The following is a 22,409-nucleotide window of genomic DNA, read 5'->3' on the forward strand; positions in this document are numbered from 1 at the left end:
CTAGTTTAGGTTTTCTATGTTTAGGTTTGGGTGCTGGACTCTCAATTGGAGGCAGGTGTTTCTCGTTGCCTCTGATTGAGAGTCCTATATATGGGTAATTGTTTGGTGTAGTGTTGTGGGAGATTGTTTCGCCTGTTTGAGCATGACAAGACTGTTTTGTTGTTCGTGTGTGTTTTCGTTTTGTTATTTTGGTGTTCACTTGCTTTTAAAATAAATACAAGATGAGTATCCACATTCCTGCTGCGTTTTGGTCCTCCATTCCCGGCGACAACCGTTACACCATTTTTTATTAAAAGTAAGAGATGATGGGTGTACTTCATGCGTTGTATGCGTGTGCAGCTTTCACCCTGATATTGGCTACGAGGTAGATACTTCCCACTCTGTTGCCGGGGCAGCGAATGGCACTGTGTCCCATTGTTGTCCTACTTTAAATAAAATCATGTGAGAGAAAAAATATTGGCCACGTTAGCTACTGCCAGCAACACGACCATGATACCGAGTAGAAAACACTTCCAAGTTGGCAGGTACATTGATTTACCACCCAGTGCATTGGTCACCGTAGCGTAACCGTGTTGGGCTTGTTTGGCATTTGCCAGAGAACACCAAGATTGGCAAATTCGCCACTGGCGCCCTGTGCTCTTCACAGATGAAAGCAGGTTCACACTGAGCACGTGACAAACGTGACAGAGTCTGGAGACGCTGTGGAGAACGTTCTGCTGCCTGCAACATCCTCCAGCATGACCGGTTTGGCGGTGGGTCAGTCATGGTGTGGGGTGGCATTTACTGAGCCTCATTTTGACTTGTTTTAAGGACATTACATCAAAGTTGGATCAGCCTGTAGTGTGGTTTTCCACTTTAATTTTGAGTGTGACTCCAAATCCAGACCTCCATGGGTTGATAAATTGGATTTCTATTGATTATTTTTGTGTGATTTTGTTGTCAGCACATTCAACTATGTAAAGAAAAAAGTATTTAATAAGATTATTTTATTCATTCAGATCTAGGATGTGTTATTTTAGTGTTCCCTTTATTTTTTTTAGCAATGTATATATATTTTTAACCTTTGTTTAACTAAGCAATGGAGCCCAATCAGCCATGCAAAAACGGTCTTAAGTGGCAACAAATCTGCCCAATTAGCTGATTCGCTTTAAATATAACCACTCCTTTCAAGACACTCACTCGGTCATACTCTGGTCACCATATAGGAGTGCCTGCAGCTACTCATACTTGCCTTTGCTTGTTGGCCAAAGCCTATGAGGAAATTAATGTAGTTTTTGGAGGGTTTCTGGATAAACGCCGAAAATAAGGTCTGTGGTAACCACAGGTTTAGGAAATCTTTTACGTTTTGTTCTATGAGATAATCTTCTATAGCTAATGTCAGTTTATGAATTTTAGAGCATTTTTGTAATCAAAACAAGCAAATAAAGGCTTCATAATTCATGAATGCCATGTTAACTGACTTATATTATCACATTTTATTCACTGCTTTAGCGCACTCTGCCAAGCCGGATGTCCTAGCCGTGTCTGAATCCTGGCTTAGGAAGACCACCAAAAACCCTGAAATTTCCATCCTTAACTATAACATTTTCCGACAAGATAGAACTGCCAAAGGGGGCGTTGTTGCAATCTACTGCAGAGATAGCCTGCAGAGTTCTGTCTTACTATCCAGGTCTGTACCCAAACAATTTGAGCTTCTACTTTTAAAAATCCACCTTAACAGAAACAAGTCTCTCACCGTTGCCGCTTGCTATAGACCACCCTCTGGCCCCAGCTGTGCCCTGGACACCATATGTGAATTGATTGCCCCCCATCTATCTTCAGAGCTCGTGCTGCTAGGTGACCTAAACTGGGACATGCTTAACACCCCGGCCATCCTACAATCTAAGCTTGATGCCCTCAATCTCACACAAATTATCAATGAACCCACCAGGTACAACCACAAATCCGTAAACACGGGCACCCTCATAGATATCATCCTAACCAACTTGCCCTCCAAATACACCTCTGCTGTTTTCAACCAAGATCTCAGCGATCACTGCCTCATTGCCTGCATCCGTAATGGGTCTGCGGTCAAATGACCACCCCTCATCACTGTCAAACGCTCCCTAAAACACTTCAGCGAGCAGGCCTTTCTAATCAACCTGGCCCGGGTATCCTGGATGGATATTGACCTCATCCCGTCAGTAGAGGATGCCTGGTTATTCTTTAAAAGTGCCTTCCTCACCATCTTAAATAAGCATGCCCCATTCCAAAAAATGTATAACCAGGAACAGATATTTCTAAAGTCTTCGAAAGCCAAGTTAACAAACAGATTACCGACCATTTTGAATCCCGCCGTACCTTCTCCGCTATGCAATCTGGTTTCAGAGCTGGTCATGGGTGCACCTCAGCCACGCTCAAGGTCCCAAACGATATCATAACCGCCATTGATAGGAGACATTACAGTGCAGCCGTATTCATCGACCTGGCCAAGGCTTTCGACTGTCAATCACCACATTCTTATCGGCAGACTCAACAGCCTTGGTTTCTCAAATGATTGCCTCGCCTGGTTCACCAACTACTTCTCTGATAGAGTTCAGTGTGTCAAATCGGAGGGCCTGTTGTCCAGACCTCTGGCAGTCTCTATGGGGTGCCACAGGGTTCAATTCTTGGGCCGACTCTCTTCTCTGTATACAGTCGTGGCCAAAAGTTTTGAAAATGACACAAATATTCATCTTCACAAAGTCTGCTGCCTCAGTTTGTATGATGTCAATTTGCATATACTCCAGAATGTTATGAAGAGTGATCAGATGAATTGCAATTAATTGCAAAGTCCCTCTTTGCCATGCAAATGAACTGAATCCTAAAAAAAAATGTCCACTGCATTTCAGCCCTGACACAAAAGGACCAGCTGATATCATGTCAGTGATTCTCTCGTTAACACAGGTGTGAGTATTGACGAGGACAAGGCTGGAGATCACTCTGTCATGCTGATTGAGTTCGAATAACAGACTGGAAGCTTCAAAAGGAGGGTGATGCTTGGAATCATTGTTCTTCCTCTGTCAACCATGGTTACCTGCAAGGATACACGTGCCGTCATCATTGCTTCACAGGCAAGGATATTGCTGCCAGTAAGATAGCACCTAAATCAACCATTTATCGGATCAAAGAACTTCTAGGAGAGCAGTTCAATTGTTGTGATGAAGGCTTCAGGGCGCCCAAGAAAGTCCAGCAAGCGCCAGGACCGTCTCCTAAAGTTGATTCAGCTGCGGGATCGGGGCACCACCAGTACAGAGCTTGCTCAGGAATGGCAGCAGGCAGGTGTGAGTGCATCTGCATGCACAGTGAGGCGAAGACTTTTGGAGGATGGCCTGCTGTCAAGAAGGGCAGCAAAGAAGCCACTTCTCTCCAGGAAAAACATCAGGGACAGACTGATATTCTGCAAAAGGTACAGGGATTGGACTGCTGAGGACTGGGGTAAAGTCCTTTTCTCTGATGAATCCCCTTTCCGACCATTCATGTGTGGGGTTGCTTCTCAGCCAAGGGAGTGGGCTCACTCACAATTTTGCCTAAGAACACAGCCATGAATAAAGAATGGTACCAGCACATCCTCTGAGAGCAACTTCTCCCAACCATCCAGGAACAATTTGGTGACGAACAATGCCTTTTCCAGCATGATGGAGCACCTTGCCATAAGGCAAAAGTGATAAGTCGCTCGGGAAACAAAACATCGATATTTTGGGTCCATGGCCAGGAAACTCCCCAGACCTTAATCCCATTAAGAACTTGTGGTCAATCCTCAAGAGGCGGTTGGACAAACAAAAACCCACAAATTCTGACAAACTCCAAGCATTGATTATGCAAGAATGGGCTGCCATCAGTCAGGATGTGGCCCAGAAGTTAATTGACAGCACGCCAGGGCGGAGTGCTGAGGTCTTGAAAAAGAAGGGTCAACACTGCAAATATTGACTCTTTGCATCAACTTCATGTAATTGTCAGTAAAAGCCTTTGACACTTATGAAATGCTTGTAATTATACTTCAGTATTCCATAGTAACATCTGACAAAAATATCTAGACACTGAAACAGCAAACCTTGTGAAAATTAATATTTGTGTCATACTCAAAACTTTTGGCCACGACTGTAGATCAATGATGTCGCTCTTGCTGCTGGTGATTCTCTGATCCACCTCAACGCAGACGACACCATTCTGTATACCTCTGGCCCTTCTTTGGACACTGTGTTAACTAACCTCCAGACGAGCTTCAATGCCATACAACTCTCCTTCCGTGGCCTCCAACTGCTCTTAAATGCAAGTAAAACTAAATGCATGGTCTTCAACCGATCGCTGCCCGCACCTGCCCGCCCGCCCATCCAGCATCACTACTCTGGACGATTCTGACTTAGAATATGTGAACAACTACAAATACCTAGGTGTCTGGTTAGACTGTAAACTCTCCTTCCAGACTCACATTAAGCATCTCTAATCCAAAATGAAATCTAGAATCGGCTTCCTATTTCGCAACAAAGCATCCTTCACGCATGCTGCCAAACATACCCTCGTAAAACTGATCATCCTACCGAACCTCGACTTCGGCGATGTCATTTAGAAAATATCCTCCAACACTCTACTCAACAAATTGGATGCAGTCTATCACAGTGCCATCCGTTTTGTTTTGTCATCCCCGCCTTATCTCAGCTCACTGGTGACCATAGCAGCACCCTCCCGTAGCACGCGCTCCAGCAGTTATATCTCACTGGTCACCCCCAAAGCCAATTCTTCCTTTGGCCACCTTTCCTTCCAGTTCTCTGCTGCCAATGACTGGAACAAACTGCAAAAATCACTGAAGCTGGAGACTCATAGCACCAGCTGTCAGAGCAGCTCACAGATCACTGCACCTGTACATAGCCCATCTGTAAACAGCCCATCCAACTACCTCATCCCCATACTGTATTTTTTATCTTTCTCCTTTGCACCCCAGTATCTCTACTTGCACATTCATCTTCTGCACATCTACCATTCCAGTGTTTAATTGCTATATTGTAATTACTTCGCCACCATGGCCTATTTATTGCCTTACCTCCCTTATCCTACCTCATTTGCACACACTGTATATAGACTTTTTCTACTGTATTATTGACTGTATGTTTGTTTATTCCATGTGTAACTCTGTGTTGTTGTATGTGTCGAACTGCTTTGCTTTATCTTGGCCAGGTTGCAGTTGTAAATGAGAACTTGTTCTCAACTAGCCTACCTGGTTAAATAAAGGTGAAATAAAAAATATAAAAATATAACAAATGTATAACATCTCCTAAACCTGTGTTAACCTCAGACCTTATTTTCTGTTTATCCCAAAACCCCATTATTTTCCCCCATAGGAATGGCTGAAAGATCAGAGGTAAGTCACTTCTGGTTTTTAGGACTACAAAATGGCGAACTCTCTAACTTTATAGGGATTCTGTTTCTATGACAACCACGTTGTCCTTGGGGGACACATTTATGGCTATGATGACGTCTACGTGGTTTTGGATAGAAGGGATACAGTTTGTCAGACTCAGTGATGCCAATTTAGCAATTTTGTTGCTAGAGTTAGCAACTTTTCAGACTACCCTGGCAAGCTTTTTTATCATACATCACTTAGCAACAAATTTAGCTACTTTTAAAAATGTATTTGGAACTTTTAGCAACTTTTGAAAAGTGACAAACGCTCAAATGCACGCATTTTCCCTCTAAATGACACAAAAACGATTTCTCTGTCACACACTCGATCACAACACACGTCCCTGGCTGCAAAAGTGCAATGTGAGTGACGTCAGCAGCAGGCGCTCAGCTCGTGCACAGGCAGCAGCAATTTCCGCAAATTGCAAATCATTGTTGGCTGACTGCAGCTGCCTGTGCACGAGCTGAGCGTCTGCCTTCTGACGTCACTCACAATGCACTTTTGCAGCTAGGCATGATAACTAACAATACACTGCTTAAAACTACAATTGTTCAGAATGTGTAGATTGTACTTATTTTCTTTTTATCTAGTAAATGTAATTGTTCAATAATGTGTAATTGTTCAATAATTAAGTGTTGTGTTTAAAAAATACAAATATTTGATCATATAAAGTGTTGTGTTTATATTACTATTACAAATAAAAATGTGATAAACAAACAAATCTAAACTAACAAATGTCAAATCAGATTTTAGCCGAGATGGCCAGTCAATTTGAGTAACGTTATTGCGTATTTTACGTAATGACGCTACGTAACGATGCAGTTTTACGTTATTACGCAATGATATCACAACGTCATTTAGTAACAAATTGACCTGCCTCTAGCAACTTCCCCTGAAAATTAGTTGGCAACACTGGTCAGTCAGACTTGACTTTTCGCAGAGGTTTATGACAATAAACGTAACAGGTTATGAGAATTAGGTTAAGGTTATGAAACGGCTTAGGGTTAACTAAAAACATTCAACGGTTTACGTCAATTTTGCATAAACTGTAGCCAATACCCATATACGGCCATGATGTCTAAATCAATTTACACTAAAAGACAATTTGAGTAACCAAATACAATTAGTTCGTTAACTAGTTAGCTTACATTGGTGTGTTCTGGCGAGCTAATTGTACCGGTATTTGAGAACCTTGCCATGTCTGTAAGCTAAGTTAGCTAGCCAGCTAACGTTAGCAAGCCAAACAAAACTCCAAAATAAAATTGTCAAATGACAAAACTACAACCTTAACGATAAACTCAAATTGGGGACGGTGTTGAAAAAGTGTATTGTTATAACGTTAGCTGCTGGCTGGAACAAATAATACCTATATTATATTAGCTATAATAATATGTCAGAAGTATGAAAAGTCTGAAATCGGTGCAATATCTAAAAGTCACAAAAAAACGAGCTTGTCAGAGATTCTTATTATGGAAAATAAGCCAAATCTGCGCGGCACTTCATAAACTGACCCTTGAGAAGAAATGGTGATGGCATGAAGCGAGACGGTGGTTGGAAGAGCACACTTGTTTGAAATGGAAAAGCGTTGCGGTAGCTTTTGATAAAGACATACATCAGAACGAAGCAGCTGCTTTATAAGTGGGATGCACTGTTGAGTGCTACTTCCCGAGGGGTTCTGCTAATTGCACGGAGATTGTGACTGCCGGTTAAATGGCGTCCCTTGAGAAGGCAAGAACAAGATGTATGTCAGGAGAAGTGCAGTATTATCACAAGGAGAAATATACTTGGAATACGGAGGAGGAATGGAGGGGAAAAGTGAGGCAGAGGAGGTCTAAGAGAGAGAGGCAGGAAGAGGGTGAGCTTGAGTGGGTTAAAAATTGCAGAAAAAAGCGATATGGTTTGTGAAAGAATAATGGTAGAAAGTGTAAGCAGAGTGAGCTGAAGACATGAAGAGAACTGGAAGTGAATGAGGTTGAAGTGTCGGAGGTGGTAGGTTTGATGAAGTTCTTGGAGCCCGAGGCTTGCACGACGGTCAGGATAAAAAAGAGTCTGACAGTAGGAGTGAAGTTTTTGGAAATAGTGGACCCTTGCCTTTTGGCTGATCCATTTGTGGTTTGAGGGTGGGTGAAAACAGAGTTGGGTGTTGTGGAATCAGTGAGGTGCTTTCAAAACAAATGGGAAACAAGGTCGAATCATGATGACGTCATTGATCTTCACGTCGTAGCTCTAGAAAGAGGCCGGATTTACAATTCGAAGTTCGATGACCGTTCAAAATGTATTTTCCCAGTCGGAGCTCATTTATTCCCGATTTACCAGTTGTCTTGAACTCGCTGAAGTCAAGTTTTCGCAGTTCCGAGTTAACAGTTGTTTTGAGCATGACACAAATCATGCTTCATTGACAGCATGGCCAATGTTGAACGTTTATCATTTTAAACTTGGAAAAGAGCCCCCTAATCCCAGATTTGGGACCACACAGCCACTGATTCCTTCCAAACCACTCATTGTTACATTTGCGATTTCCAACTTGTTGTGTAATGTTTATGTCCAATGGCTGATGAGCACCGATACGTTTTATCTGTAATTTCTCTTCATTTATTTTCATATGACAAGGATCAAAAATGATTTGCCAGTAGATTGTCAACTTGATTCATGATGACTGCTAGCTAAGATTTTAAAAGTATGATGTTGACAGTCCAATCAAGGCTACTGTACATATAACGTGATTTGATGTCATTTTATCTGTGGCCAATGACTTTGAGCCTTCTTGAATAGGCACTTCTAATGTAACTCTATGGCAGCACCCAAGGGGCTAGAATTTTCGAGGTCTAACATTAGACTTGGCGGTGACGTAGCGTCCCCATGAGTGACAGAACACTGAGCCAATCACAGCGCGACGCTCCGTGTTTTCTGCTGGCTTGCACCACCACCACAGAAAGCACTGAGCTAGGCTGAAACACCTGCATTTTTAGAGCTGCCTTACTCAAGAAAACAAAAAAGAGACCATGTTTGTATGCAGCTTTATTAACTCAATGATTTTTTTTTTTTTACACTGTTTGTAAACTGATATGTGACACGTATTAATTTCAAAATAACATGGAAAACAGGCAAGTATTTGCTAAAAATGTGGGGGTCAAAAGCCCTGAATAATGGGTCACCACTGGTGGTGTCCCATCCTTTCAGGTTGTTGGTCTGAGGTAGGACAAATAGATTGAAATAGTGGCGTAGGATGTTGTGAGTGTCGTGTTAGATGGTAGGGTATTTGTTTATTTATTTTTTCAAGCGAAGTATAAGGGAGTTGTACTCCAGTCTAGTAGGTGGCGGTAATGCAACATGTATTGGATGCCAATCGCCGTTAAACCTCATCAAAGAAGAAGTAAACCGACCCTTGTTGTGAACGCGCATTTTCTGTCACCTAGTCAGCTGACTTTCAGTGCCAGTTTGTTGCTTGTCATTAGACCCATGTTTTGTGTCGTGTATGAGCAACTGAAAATCTATTCAGTCAAATCAAGTAACTGATTATTATTAGTCAGTTGTTTTCTAGCTACCTTTATTAGTAAGCAAAAAACAACAACTGAAGAACCAGCCATGGCGCTCAGCGATGCCGACGTACAGAAACAGGTAACATTATCTTGCTTGCTAAAGCTAGCGTTCTAGTTAGCTTTTCTAGCTAGCCAAGTTTTGCTAACACAAACTATTATAAAGTAGAAAGGGTAATCTGTGTGCTTTCTTTTTAGTTAGCTATACTAACATGTCTGCTTTGTGAGATATACAGTTGGCTATATATTTGTCAGTTCTCACCAAACGAACTACTATAGTTCGATGCATCATGGCACTTCCCCTAGGGATTCAAAATTCAACTAACTGTCCAGTGTTTCCAGATTTCTATGAAATATGATCTCTAATTAGTTACCATTTGAGTGAAATTCATTTTTGGGAAGGAAAACTATTTAGTATGTTAAAAAGCAGCTTTTATGTCTGGGAATAACGTTACTCCAACAACAGAATGATGTGTGCTTATACTTTACATAAAAAATGGATGTGTAGACCGCTGATTGGCAGCTCATCATCATCTATGAGGAAATAACTTTTTGAAACGGTCTATTTAGCTAAAAGTTTGAGGTTGTTTTTTTTTTTTAAGTGTTTTTTTACCCTCCCAATTCATGCTTTGGCCACATACGAGTATAGGATGAGTCACACATTATTTGGTTATGAGTTAACAGAATATTCACCTCTAAAAGTAAGATTTTCACTGGACAATTAGGCCTACTTTAATTTAGCAAGTTAGCTAACAAGCTAATTAATTGGTGCTTTCTATGCATATCAAGTCACTTTAATCCATGAGTAGATTGGTTTGCCATGCCAGTCATTTGCTCTGCCTTGATATATTGTGCCTCTGGGTTTTTGTGTTGAAAAGGCACTTTGGGAATCAATAATGTCCCCCTGCCTAATGTTTTAGAGTGCATTATCTGAAAGATGGCATACAGGCAACTATGTACTGCGTCTAGGCATAGCTAGTTAAAAAGTTTTCCTTTGTGACCAATGACCGTGGATTCCTCACTTGTTCATGAGAAAATTAGTTCTACACACAAACACAGCGGGGTGCCACTGCCACATTCCACATGTTAGGGGTAAGGGGTTATTTTATATAATGGTATGAGTTATGATGATATAAGCTAAACATTACTTCTTCATCCCCTGTTTCTCCTTGGACAGATCAAGCATATGATGGCCTTCATTGAACAGGAAGCCAATGAGAAAGCAGAAGAAATTGATGCAAAGGTAATACTCTCCCATCTAGCTGGCAAGTCTGGTAAAGGTACTGTACAAAATATTAACAAATATGTCTGCTCCTAAAGGCAGAAGAGGAGTTCAACATTGAGAAGGGCCGTCTGGTGCAGACACAAAGGCTCAAGATCATGGAGTACTATGAGAAAAAAGAAAAGCAGATCGACCAGCATAAGAAAATGTGAGTTTTTTTCCCCTGTTTTTTCCCAGCAGTTGAAGTGAATTCTTCTCAGCTGAATGGGACGTACTCGTCATAATGATATATTTTCTGGAGGCAGATCCCAATTTAAACTGATAGTGCGACATTTTGGCAATTACTACTTCTTACCCAGAGTCAGATTAACTCATTGATATGTCTCTGCGTGCAGTTTGAAAGTGTTAGCGCGATGACTGGAAGTCTACAGGAACAGCTAGTATGCTAACTACAAAATGACACTGTGACATCACTATTCTGCCCTACCAAGCAAAAAGCAGTAGTGGAAAAAGTACACAATTGTCATGCTCAAGTAAAAGTAAAGATAGCTTAACAGAAAATTACTCAAGTTAAAGTGAAAGTCATCCAGTAAAATACTACTTGAGTAAAAGTCTATTTGATTTTAAATATACTTAAGTATCAAAAGTAAATGTAATTTAAAAAATATACTTAAGTACCAAAAGTAAAAGTGTAAATAATTAAAAATTCCTTATGGCAAACCAGATGGTACGATTTCTTGTTTTTTTTTTTTATTCATGGATAGTCAGGGGCACACTCCAACACTCAGACAGTTTACAAATGAAGCGTTTGTGTTTAATGAGTCCATCAAATCAGAGGCAATAGGGATGAGCCAGGATGTTCTCTTGAAAAGTGTGAATTTGACAATTTTCTGGTCCTGTTCAGCATTCAAAAGTACTTTTGGGTGTCAGGGAAAATGTATGGAGTAAAAAGTACATTATTTTCTTTAGGAATGTAGTGGAGTAAAAGTTATCAAAAAATATAAATAGTAAAGTACAGATGCCCCCAAAAAACTACTAAGTAGTACTTTAAGTATTTTCACTTAAGTACTTTACACCACTGGCAAAAAGGCAGTAACTGCTCATTGTGTGGAACTGAGAAAAATTGCTTTTATTTACCTTGGTTTCACAGTAACTTTATGCAGTTACTGCTAACATGACCCCCATTTTCTCCAAAACACAATACAGTATAGGCAGGATACTTGTCCACATGATTAAGCATGTATTTAATGTAGCAAAAATGATTAACTCATTTTCAACCAAATGTGCAGTTACTGCCTTTTTTTTACCTTCTTGGTAGAGCAGTATTCTTCCCTTTTGCAGCATAATTTGTTCACTCCATGTTATCCTGTCCAAACCATGTGTTGTGCCTCCCATTGATAAGAGTGCTTGACTGCCAGTCTGCCACTTAATATTTGGCTTCTCCACACAGTCAGATGTCCAACCTGATGAACCAGGCTAGACTGAAGGTGCTGAAAGCTCGTGATGACATGATCTCGGTTAGTGGCGGCTTTCCTCCAATTATCTGACCACATTAAATGTTTTGCCTATCAACAACATTTTAGATATCTTGTTGCTAGTGATGTTTGAGTCTTTCTCTTTCCGTGTGTCAGGATCTGCTAACTGAGGCTCGTCAGAGGCTGGCTAACATTGCCAAGGACCCAGCGAGGTACCCTGCCTTGTTGGAGGGGCTAGTTCTGCAGGTAGTCTTTCTGTGCACTCAGGAGTAATCCGACTCATGAGCTCTGCTGTAGTCTGACAGAAGTTTGCCGTGCCGCTAATACTCACTGTCATGCAATGAACCATGGCTACTATATGTGGTCTAATTATGTCCGGGCTTCAATTTCAGGGATTCTACCAACTGCTGGAGCCCAAAGTGATAATTCGCTGCCGGCAGCAGGACATTGCCATGGTGCAGGTCAGTGTTATGTTATTAGGGATACCTTGTTGAGTCACTTCAATTTTTTGGCATTGTCTGTGTATCGTGACTGATTTCAGCTTGTATTATGACTTGAATAGGCCTACTTGTGTTTGCGAAAATGTGGATTCATTCACAATTTGGTTTTCACCATACAGGCTGCTGTACAGAAAAATATCCCTATCTATAAAGATGCCGTGAAGAGCAAAATTGAGGTCTGCATTGACCAAGACCGGCACCTTTCACCAGACATGTATGAGATTCCTTTTCATTTCACATTAATTGTGGCTAAACAAAGATCACATCGATGACTAAGAGGTACAATAACAACCAGGATGCTAAAAGGGGCGTCAGGTAGCCTAGCAGTTAAGAGCGTTGGGCCAGTAAAAGAAAGGTCGGTGGTTCGAATCCCCAAGCTTGCAAGGTGAAAAGATCTGCCGTTCTGCCCTTGAGCAAGGCAGTTAACCACCACCAACAACAACTGCTCCCGGGTGCTGATGACGTCGAAGTTGATTAAGGCTGACCCTGCACCTCTCTGATTAAGGTGTTGGGTTAAATGCGGAAGACACATTTCAGTTGAATGCATTCAGTTGTTCAACTGACTAGGTATCCCCATTCCCTAAAATAGAGTGCATGTATTTGTATTCGGCACATTAGCAATGCAAAGGAATGGGAGAGATTACATCTACTTTACTGTTATAATGTTAAAACGGTTTTACATCTGTTTTTTAACGTTAACTTTATCACACTGATGGTAATGAGGTCTATCCATGTGATTGATTGAGTAAAGAGGACATAAGCAAGCTATAGTGGTCCTTCAGTGAGTGACTGACCTGTATGTTTCTGGTGTCCACAGCTCTGGAGGTATTGAGATGTACAACGCTAATTGGAAGATCAAGGTAGCCAACACCCTGGAGAGCAGGCTAGACCTCATGGCCCAGCAGGTACAGTATTGACATATTAGGCAGAGGAGGAGGGGTTAGGAATCACAATAGAAATACCCCAAACACTAACCCAAGTATGTCACATGTACTCCAACAGGATGAGGTTGATTTGAATCTGTTTGTTCTTATCTACCTTAATATCCTTTGTAAGCTCGGTTGATGACTACTCTGTATCCTGAGTAGAACCGGGACAGCTGAGGTATTCACTCTGACCCCTCTGTTTGTTCTCTGACAGATGATGCCTGAGGTCAGAACGGCTCTGTTCGGTGCCAACCCGAACCGTAAGTTTTTGGACTAAAAGATGTTGTTGGAGACAAAGGTTAAGGGATCATTGGAAGTGTTACTGCGAACAAGCCTCTCATTTGGACTGGATATGTTGAAAGTTGAGCAGAGCCTAAGAACACCCTTTCTCTGATCTTCCCAACTTTAAGCACTTATCTCTATGATCTTCCAAAGTAAGAAACTGTTTTATGAGACACACTGTGAGGGAGAATGTGTGTTGTCTGGTGTTAAGGGTAGGTGGTGGTAAGTGTTTTATACTACCTCCTCAGTTTACCACTGCTCCCCTCCCATCACTAAGGGTTGTCTGATTGTCCCTTTACTTTCCCTTGAGGAATAATCAAGTTGTTTTTTGTTCACTGTAAGGTGTCCAAACACCTAACAGGGTGGCTGCCGCTGTATTCCTTTTGATGTTTGTGTGTTGAGTGGGAACATATTGGATTGGAGAATGAATGTCTTTTGTTGTTACTTACCCATGTGATTAACAATACATATGCAACAAAGAAACATGAAAATTCACTGTTTGTAAACAGATGTTCTCCAATGAAGAATAAAATAGTTATTCCAACCCCATCATAAAATGTATAAAACAAAATGCTTTCATTGCTACCTAGTGGACTTAATCCAAAGTGCGTTGGCAAGAACTTGGTACTTTTTGAAATTGATCTTATCATAGGCTATGCTAAGTTGTACATCAAACAAACTTCTGCTGAATTCCAAAATGTGTAAGATAAACACAAGATGTTTAGGACAAGAGACTCCATCAGCAGAAATAAGGCTTTATTTGCATAACTTTTATTGTGCGCATGACATGTAATTCAAAGATGCATTAAAAAAGGTTAAGCTAACAGTTGCAGCTAGCTCTGAAGAGGTTTGCATCCGAGCCTGAGTTGTGGAGAACAGGAAGGTAAGACCTCTGAGTGCAGGCCCAGCAGTCTTAACCTGTAGGAGAGGAGCCTGGCTGTTCAGCGGGTTACAGTACAGAGACTAGGATTAAAGCATTAACAGGAGGAGTCCAAGATTACAACTCTGGACTCACGGATGGGAAAGAAACTCACTGGGGGGAAAGCCAATGTGGAGGTTGTCCTTTTTCATGAAATGAAAAGGATCTCTGTGAAAGGTGGCCCAATTGCTTTGAATCGCCGGCCACAGTTTAGACTTACATTTACATTACATTTAAGTCATTTAGCAGACGCTCTTATCCAGAGCGACTTACAAATTGGTGCATTCACCTTATGATATCCAGTGGAACAACCACTTTACAATAGTGCATCTAAATCTTTTAAGGGGGGGGGGTTAGAAGGATTACTTTATCCTATCCCAGGTATTCCTTAAAGAGGTGGGGTTTCAGGTGTCTCCGGAAGGTGGTGATTGACTCCGCTGTCCTGGCGTCGTGAGGGAGCTTGTTCCACCATTGGGGTGCCAGAGCAGCGAACAGTTTGGACTGGGCTGAGCGGGAACCGTGCTTCCTCAGAGGTAGGGAGGCCAGAGGTGGATGAACGCAGTGCCCTTGTTTGGGTGTAGGGCCTGATCAGAGCCTGAAGGTATGGAGGTGCCGTTCCCCTCACAGCTCCGTAGGCAAGCACCATGGTCTTGTAGCGGATGCGAGCTTCAACTGGAAGCCAGTGGAGAGAGCGGAGGAGCGGGGTGACTTGTCATGGCAGTGTAATCAGCATTATACAACATTAGTAAATAAAATGTTTGATAGTTTAAAAATAAAATTGATGGATTTGTCACTTACATATAAAGTGTTTTGTCAAACAATATGATAGCTTGGTAACTTCCTTAGTGATGGCAAAGTCAAGGAGCCTTTTCATAAGAACCATGGAGACTTATCTCTCTCCCTCCATTCACGTTCACTGCTGAATGAAGCAGTATGTTTTGTACTGTAAGGGACACTGCCACATGCTGCTGCTATCCCAGTAGCCCTAGCAACTGCTCTCCTACGCCCAGGAAGTAGACCCCCTGTGCGATGCCAAAGAGGGGGGCGATGACCAGTGCGCGACACATTGCCCACTTGAGGAATGTTGCTGGGCCCTCTTTACTCCAGATCCTCCTATAGAAGTGTGAGAAACCTGCTGTTAGCACATACATATTGGAAAAATGTGGGTTTTATGGTGCAAGCCTTACCGTGTGCAGTCAACAATGCCACGGTATGTGTCCTCCCCCTTCTGCAAGGTCTGTATACGAGTCTTTGACTGCCAACAAACACACACACTGAAACCAATGTAAACTCAACTGCCCTTAACAAAGTATGGACAATGAGGGTATTGTGCTCTGGGATTGCAGAGTTATTGATAATGTATTTCATACAATTGTACTTGGGGTCTCATGGTATAATTTAATTGTAATCCGCTAATCAAATTCAGTAGCCTTTGCAATCCCAACCCAACACAGGAATCAGCCCTTACAAACTGCCCCTGTATGACATCTACAGATTAGATGGTCTTATTGTGGACATTAACGTTTAGGACTGATTGACATGCACTGCTACTGAATACAGTGGTTTATCTCTCCGTTGTGGGGCTCCCCCAGCCCTTCCCTGCCTCTGTCTCTCTCACCGTCAAGTGGTGTGACAGCTACAGCTGCCACTGATCCGGCTGTGCAGCCTGCTGTGAAGGACTGCAGGAAGGGGGCCCGCTCCTGCATGTCTCCATGACTACTCGGCCCTTCCCAGCGTGTTCAGGTTGGTGAACAGCGGGAAGTAGACCATAGAGAAAGAAACATCCCTGGAATACGAAATGAACGGAGGCATGTTTCAGTCGGTCCACACCTAGATTCAGCCTGCCAGACATACAATAACTGCAGTAACCTATAGATTTGGCCTTGATTAGCCAGGGTGCCAGACCACACATACAGTAAGTACTGTACATATGTAAAAGACAAACGTATCAACAGAAATACAAAATATTGAACATAGCGATGCAATATGTGGTATATGTAAATCAGGCAGCCTTTACAAGAAGTAAATCTGAAAGTCTTTGCCACAAACTAGTCACCAGTAATGAGACAAATCAGGCCTGACAGTGAGTCTAGCAGGTCACCTCAGTACAGTCAGTTCCGGATTACGTCATTCCGAACTGAACAAGAGAAACGTGTGTGTGTTTCACAGGAGGCTGCTGAGGGGAGGATGGGTCATATTGATGTACAGAACGGCGCGAATGGCATCAAACACCTGGAACCATGTGTTTGATGTACAGTATTTGATACCGTTCCACTGATTCCGCTCCAGCCATTACCACGAGCCCATCCTCCCTAATTACGAGGCCTCATCCTCCTGTTGTGTGCTTGTACCACTGGGAGTGAGTGAGTGATTGAGTGTGTGCGTGCGGTGTGCGTTTGTTTGACACATACAATTTGTCTCATATCATTCATTCATTTAGATTTTCACTTTCTATGCTATTTGCCTATGTGGATTTGTCAGAGAGTGTCACACCTCATCAGTGTGGCTCCTGCTCCCCGGTAGCTCCAGGGTGATACGGACGGCAGTGGTTTGAGGTGGAGGGGCAGGCTGGGCTGGAGGAGGTGGACCAGGAGCTGGACCAGAAGCTGCAGTGTGTGCTTGGACCCCTTTGCTTATGGCAGCTGTCACACACACACACACACCACATCAGTGCCAAAAAACTTCAGCAGCAGAGTCTGCGATGTGGTTGGCCTAAGGACAAACGGTTCACAGAACTCACCCAACCTTCCTGCGTCCTGCAAATGGATCTTGAGAATCTCCATGGGTGTGGTGACTATCATCTGGCAGGTCCCCGCCCCACATCCTGCCAGTATCTCCCCCCACAGGGGCAACTTCCTGTGGGCCAAATGACAGGATTTACAGGCTAATAAATAGACACAACAATAATGGCACCACCCCTGATAAAATGAGACAGTTTACTGTAGCAATAGCACCTTAGTTCGTCTGACTTTATTACATGAATGTTATGTTAACTTGATGGATAAGTAAGTACTCTAAGGCATGTCAATTTATGTTTCAGTTAAATAGTTTCAGTTAAATAGTTAGTTTCCCGTCCTTGGAGAGCTTCTGTCTGAAGATATCATTTGCTGCCATTTTAATGGCATTCTCTGGTGTGACAAGAGTGAGATTCACTGCTGCACCAGCGGAGAAAATAGTAATGGACTATAATAACACAATCTACAGTTAATGTCATAAAAAAACGTCCCCTGCACTTTCATATGATTAGCTCTAGGCTAGTTATTTACTCTAGGTGCTCAATACGTTTGAAGGGTATAATACATGATTTATAGCAGTTATTTCAATTTAGGCAGTGTCAGCTACACTCATAACACAGAATTGTACATTACATTAATCCAGAGAAATAGTACCTCGATACATCCCAAAGTAGCCTTCCATCTTTACTGTCTTCGTCAAACATTCCAGCCTTCACATCAAAAGGAGAAGTATTCAGGTAAAAATCACTTTGGGTGAACTTTCTGAAGAATTTCATCTGTGAAATTCATGATATATCTTATAAATCAAATCAAACTTTATTTGTCACATGCTCCAAATACAACAAGTGTAGATTTTACTGTGAAATGCTTACTTACAAGCCCTTAACCAACAGTGCAGTTCAAGAGGAAGAAAATATTTACCATGTAGACTAATATAAAAAGTAATATTAAAAATTAACACAATAAGAATAACGAGGCTATATACAGGGGGCACCGGTACCAAGTGTGCGGGGGTACAGGCTAGTTGAGGTAATCTGTACATGTAGGTGGAGGCGAAGTGACTATGCATAGGTAACAAACAAACAGAGAGTAGCAGCAGTGTACAAAAAGGAGGGTCAATGTAAATTGTCCGGTGGGGATTTTATGAATTGTTCAGCAGTCTAATGGCTTGGGGGTGGAAGTTGTTGAGGAGCCTTTTGGTCCTAGACTTGGCACCCCGGTACCGCTTGCCGTGCGGTAGCAGAGAAAACAGTCTATATCTTGGGTGACTGGAGTCTCGGGCAATTTTATGGGCTTTCCTCTGACACCGCCTAGTGTATAGATAACCCTGCGCAATACCCTAGATGCAGTTGCACCCCTAAAAATTAAAAACATCTGTCATAAGAAACTAGCTCCCTGGTATACAGAAAATACACGAGCTCTGAAGCAAGCTTCCAGAAAATTGGAACGGAAATGGCGCCACACCAAACTGGAAGTCTTCCGACTAGCTTGGAAAGACAGTACCGTGCGGTATCGAAGAGCCCTCACTGTTGCTCGATCATCCTATTTTTCCAACTTAATTGAGGAAAATAAGAACAATCCAAAATTTATTTTTGATACTGTCGCAAAGCTAACTAAAAAGCAGCATTTGCAAATGGAGGATGGCTTTCACTTCAGCAGTAATACATTTATGAACTTCTTTGAGGAAAAGATCATGATCATTAGAAAGCAAATTACGGACTCCTCTTTAAATCTGGGTATTCCTCCAAAGCTCCATTGTCCTGAGTCTGCACAACTCTGCCAGGACCTTGGCACAAGGGAGATACTAAAGTGTTTTAGTACTATATCTCTTGACACAATGATGAAAATAATCATGGCCTCCAAACCCTCAAGCTGCATACTGGACCCTATTCCAACTAAACTACTGAAAGAGCTGCTTCCTGTGCTTGGCCCTCCTATGTTGAACATAATAAACGGCTCTCTATCCACCGGATGTGTACCAAGCTCACTAAAAGTGGCAGTAATAAAGCCTCTCTTGAAAAAGCCGAATCTTGACCCAGAAATTATAAAAAACTATCGGCCTATATCGAATCTTCCATTCCTCTCAAAAAATTTTGAAAAAGCTGTTGCACAGCAACTCACTGCCTTCCTGAAGACAAACAATGTATACGAAACGCTTCAGTCTGGTTTTAGACCCCATCATAGCACTGAGACTGCACTTGTGAAGGTGGTAAATGACCTTTTAATGACGTCAGACCGAGGCTCTGCATCTGTCCTCGTGCTCCTAGATCTTAGTGCCGCTTTTGATACCATCGATCACCACATTCTTTTGGAGAGATTGGAAACCCAAATTGGTCTACATGGACAAGTTCTGGCCTGGTTTAGATCTTATCTGTCGGAAAGATATCAGTTTGTCTCTGTGAATGGTTTGTCCTCTGACAAATCAATTGTAAATTTCGGTGTTCCTCAAGGTTCCGTTTTAGGACCACTATTGTTTTCACTATATATTTTACCTCTTGGGGATGTCATTCGAAAACATAATGTTAAATTTCACTGCTATGCGGATGACACACAGCTGTACATTTCAATGAAACATGGTGAAGCTCCAAAATTGCCCTCGCTAGAAGCCTGTGTTTCAGACATAAGGAAGTGGATGGCTGCAAACTTTCTACTTTTAAACTCGGACAAAACAGAGATGCTTGTTCTAGGTCCCAAGAAACAAAGAGATATTCTGTTCGATCTGACAATTAATCTGGATGGTTGTACAGTCGTCTCAAATAAAACTGTGAAGGACCTCGGTGTTACTCTGGACCCTGATCTCTCTTTTGAAGAACATATCAAGACTGTTTCAAGGACAGCTTTTTTCCATCTACGTAACATTGCAAAAATCAGAAACTTTCTGTCCAAAAATGACGCAGAAAAATTAATCCATGCTTTTGTTACTTCTAGGCTGGACTACTGCAATGCTCTACTTTCCGGCTACCCGGATAAAGCACTAAACAAACTTCAGTTAGTGCTAAATACGGCTGCTAGAATCCTGACTAGAACCAAAAAATGTGATCATATTACTCCAGTGCTAGCCTCCCTACACTGGCTTCCTGTTAAGGCAAGGGCTGATTTCAAGGTTTTACTGCTAACCTACAAAGCATTACATGGGCTTGCTCCTACCTATCTTTCCGATTTGGTCCTGCCGTACATACCTATACGTACGCTACGGTCACAAGACGCAGGCCTCCTAATTGTCCCTAGAATTTCTAAGCAAACGGCTGGAGGTAGGGCTTTCTCCTATAGAGCTCCATTTTTATGGAATAGTCTGCCTACCCATGTGAGAGACGCAGACTCAGTCTCAACCTTTAAGTCTTTACTGAAGACTTATGTCTTCAGTAGGTCCTATGATTAAGTGTAGTCTGGCCCAGGAGTGTGAAGGTGAACGGAAAGGCTGGAGCAACGAACCGCCCTTGCTGTCTCTGCCTTGCCGGTTCCCCTCTTTCCACTGGGATTCTCTGCCTCTAACCCTATTACAGGGGCTGAGTCACTGACTTACTGGTGTTCTTCCAGGCCGTCCATGGTAGGGGTGCGTCACTTGAGTGGGTTGAGTCACTGACGTGGTCTTCCTGTCTGGGTTGGCGCCCCCCCCTTGGGTTGTGCCATGGCGGAGATTTTGTGGGCTATACTCGGCCTTGTCTTCGGACGGTAAGTTGGTGGTTGTAGACATCCCTCTAGTGGTGTGGGGGCTGTGCTTTGGCAAAGTGGGTGGGGTTATATCCTGCCTGTTTGGCCCTGTCCGGGGGTATCATCGGATGGGGCCACAGTGTCTTCTGATCCCTCCTGTCTCAGCCTTCAGTATTTATGCTGCAGTAGTTTATGTGCCGGGGGGCTAGGGTCAGTCTGTTTCATCTGGAGTATTCTCTTGTCTTATCCGGTGTCCTGTGTGAATTTAAATATGCTCTCTCTAATTCTCTCTTTCTCTCTTTCTTTCTTTCTCTCGGAGGACCTGAGCCCTAGGACCATGCCTCGGGACTACCTGGCATGATGACTCCTTGCTGTCCCCAGTCCACCTGGCCATGCTGCTGCTCCAGTTTCAACTGTTCTGCCTGCGGCTACGGAACCCTGACCTGTTCACCGGACGTGCTCGTTGCACCCTCGACAACTACAATGATTATTATTATTTGACCATGCTGGTCATTTATGAACATTTTAACATCTTGACCATGTTCTGTTATAATATCCACCCGGCACAGCCAGAAGAGGACTGGCCACCCCTCATAGCCTGGTTCCTCTCTAGGTTTCTTCCTAGGTTTTTGGCCTTTCTAGGGAGTTTTTCCTAGGGAGTTTTTCCTAGCCACCGTGCCTCTTTCACATGCATTGCTTGCTGTTTGGGGTTTTAGGCTGGGTTTCTGTACAGCACTTTGAGATTTCAGCTGATATACGAAGGGCTATATAATACATTTGATTTGATTTGATTTGATATAGATCCTGGATGGCAGGAAGCTTGGCCCCAGTGATGTACTGGGCCGTTTGCACTAACCTCTGTAGCGCCTTATGGGCCGATGTCGAGCAGTGATGCAACCGTTCAGGATGCTCTTGATGGTGCAGCTGTAGAAACATTTGAGGATCTGGGGACCCATGCCAAATATTTTCAGTCTCCTGAGGGGAAAAGGTTTTGTTGTGCCCTCTTCACCACATTTATAACTGATGCTCATTGACCATGCATAAACAATGAATACTATTTAGTCGTTTGCTTTTCCTTACAATAGTGTCTTGTCAATCTTAACAAAACCCTACATCACAGAATGTTGGTTGTTCAGCATCACTTAAACACAGCTACACACTACAAACATAATTGATGGACACTTTCCTTTAAAGTTAGAATCCTTAATTGAGTCAATAAGCTGAGGGATGGGCCTGTAGAAATGTAACCAATCTTAAATTAATAGACAGAGCTATGGATGCAAGGACTGACCATCCATGATACTGTTTACATTGTTTACAAACAGAGTAAAACAAGTTTATATATTTGGGTTCTGATGGGGTACAACAGTTGAACTGAGCTCAGGAGGTGTTTATAAGTTATATTATTCAAGAATCAATAGGTGTATATCATTCATTTATACGTCCAAAAATAGATGTATCAACTAAGGATTCTAACTTTAATTGGTTCACAGTTTGATTTTCCATTGATTTGATTAAGCTTCATTAGCAGCTACTAGATTGTTACTTAATTAAAAGACCATGAGTAGTCAGAATGCCAAAGGATCACTCCTGTGCCAACCAGTAACTCACTTAACCAATGTAAATATAGGCTCAATGCCCCTCAACCCTATGATGCCATAGTGTGTACAGATGTATAGAGATAGACAGTTGCCTGTACTAGACAACCAGTAGAGCCAAGCATGTCAATAACTAGTACTATAGA

The 22,409-nt window shown here is 42.4% G+C and overlaps 2 protein-coding genes across 2 annotated transcripts; one reads left to right on the plus strand and one right to left on the minus strand.

Moving 5' to 3' along the window:
* The first annotated feature begins 8,766 nt into the window (after positions 1-8,766).
* On the plus strand, positions 8,767-13,914 carry LOC115197429 (V-type proton ATPase subunit E 1). The gene is made up of 9 exons (XM_029758938.1): positions 8,767-9,037; positions 10,133-10,198; positions 10,276-10,385; positions 11,628-11,694; positions 11,809-11,898; positions 12,045-12,113; positions 12,272-12,366; positions 12,970-13,057; positions 13,293-13,914. Exons 1-9 carry the CDS (start codon positions 9,005-9,007, stop codon positions 13,353-13,355), a joined length of 681 nt encoding a protein of 226 aa, XP_029614798.1. The 5' UTR covers positions 8,767-9,004; the 3' UTR covers positions 13,356-13,914.
* A 1,013-nt stretch (positions 13,915-14,927) lies between these two features.
* LOC115197430 (mitochondrial glutamate carrier 1-like) lies at positions 14,928-18,026 on the minus strand. The gene is made up of 5 exons (XM_029758939.1): positions 17,669-18,026; positions 17,020-17,135; positions 16,773-16,921; positions 15,898-16,065; positions 14,928-15,534 (listed from the first exon to the last, which is right to left on the minus strand). The coding sequence occupies exons 1-4, from the start codon at positions 17,788-17,790 to the stop codon at positions 15,916-15,918; spliced, it is 537 nt and encodes a 178-aa protein (XP_029614799.1). The 5' UTR covers positions 17,791-18,026; the 3' UTR covers positions 14,928-15,534; positions 15,898-15,915.
* Positions 18,027-22,409: the final 4,383 nt, after the last annotated feature.

Source organism: Salmo trutta, chromosome 7 (genome assembly GCF_901001165.1).
Source record: "Salmo trutta chromosome 7, fSalTru1.1, whole genome shotgun sequence".
Taxonomy (NCBI): Eukaryota; Metazoa; Chordata; class Actinopteri; order Salmoniformes; family Salmonidae; genus Salmo; species Salmo trutta.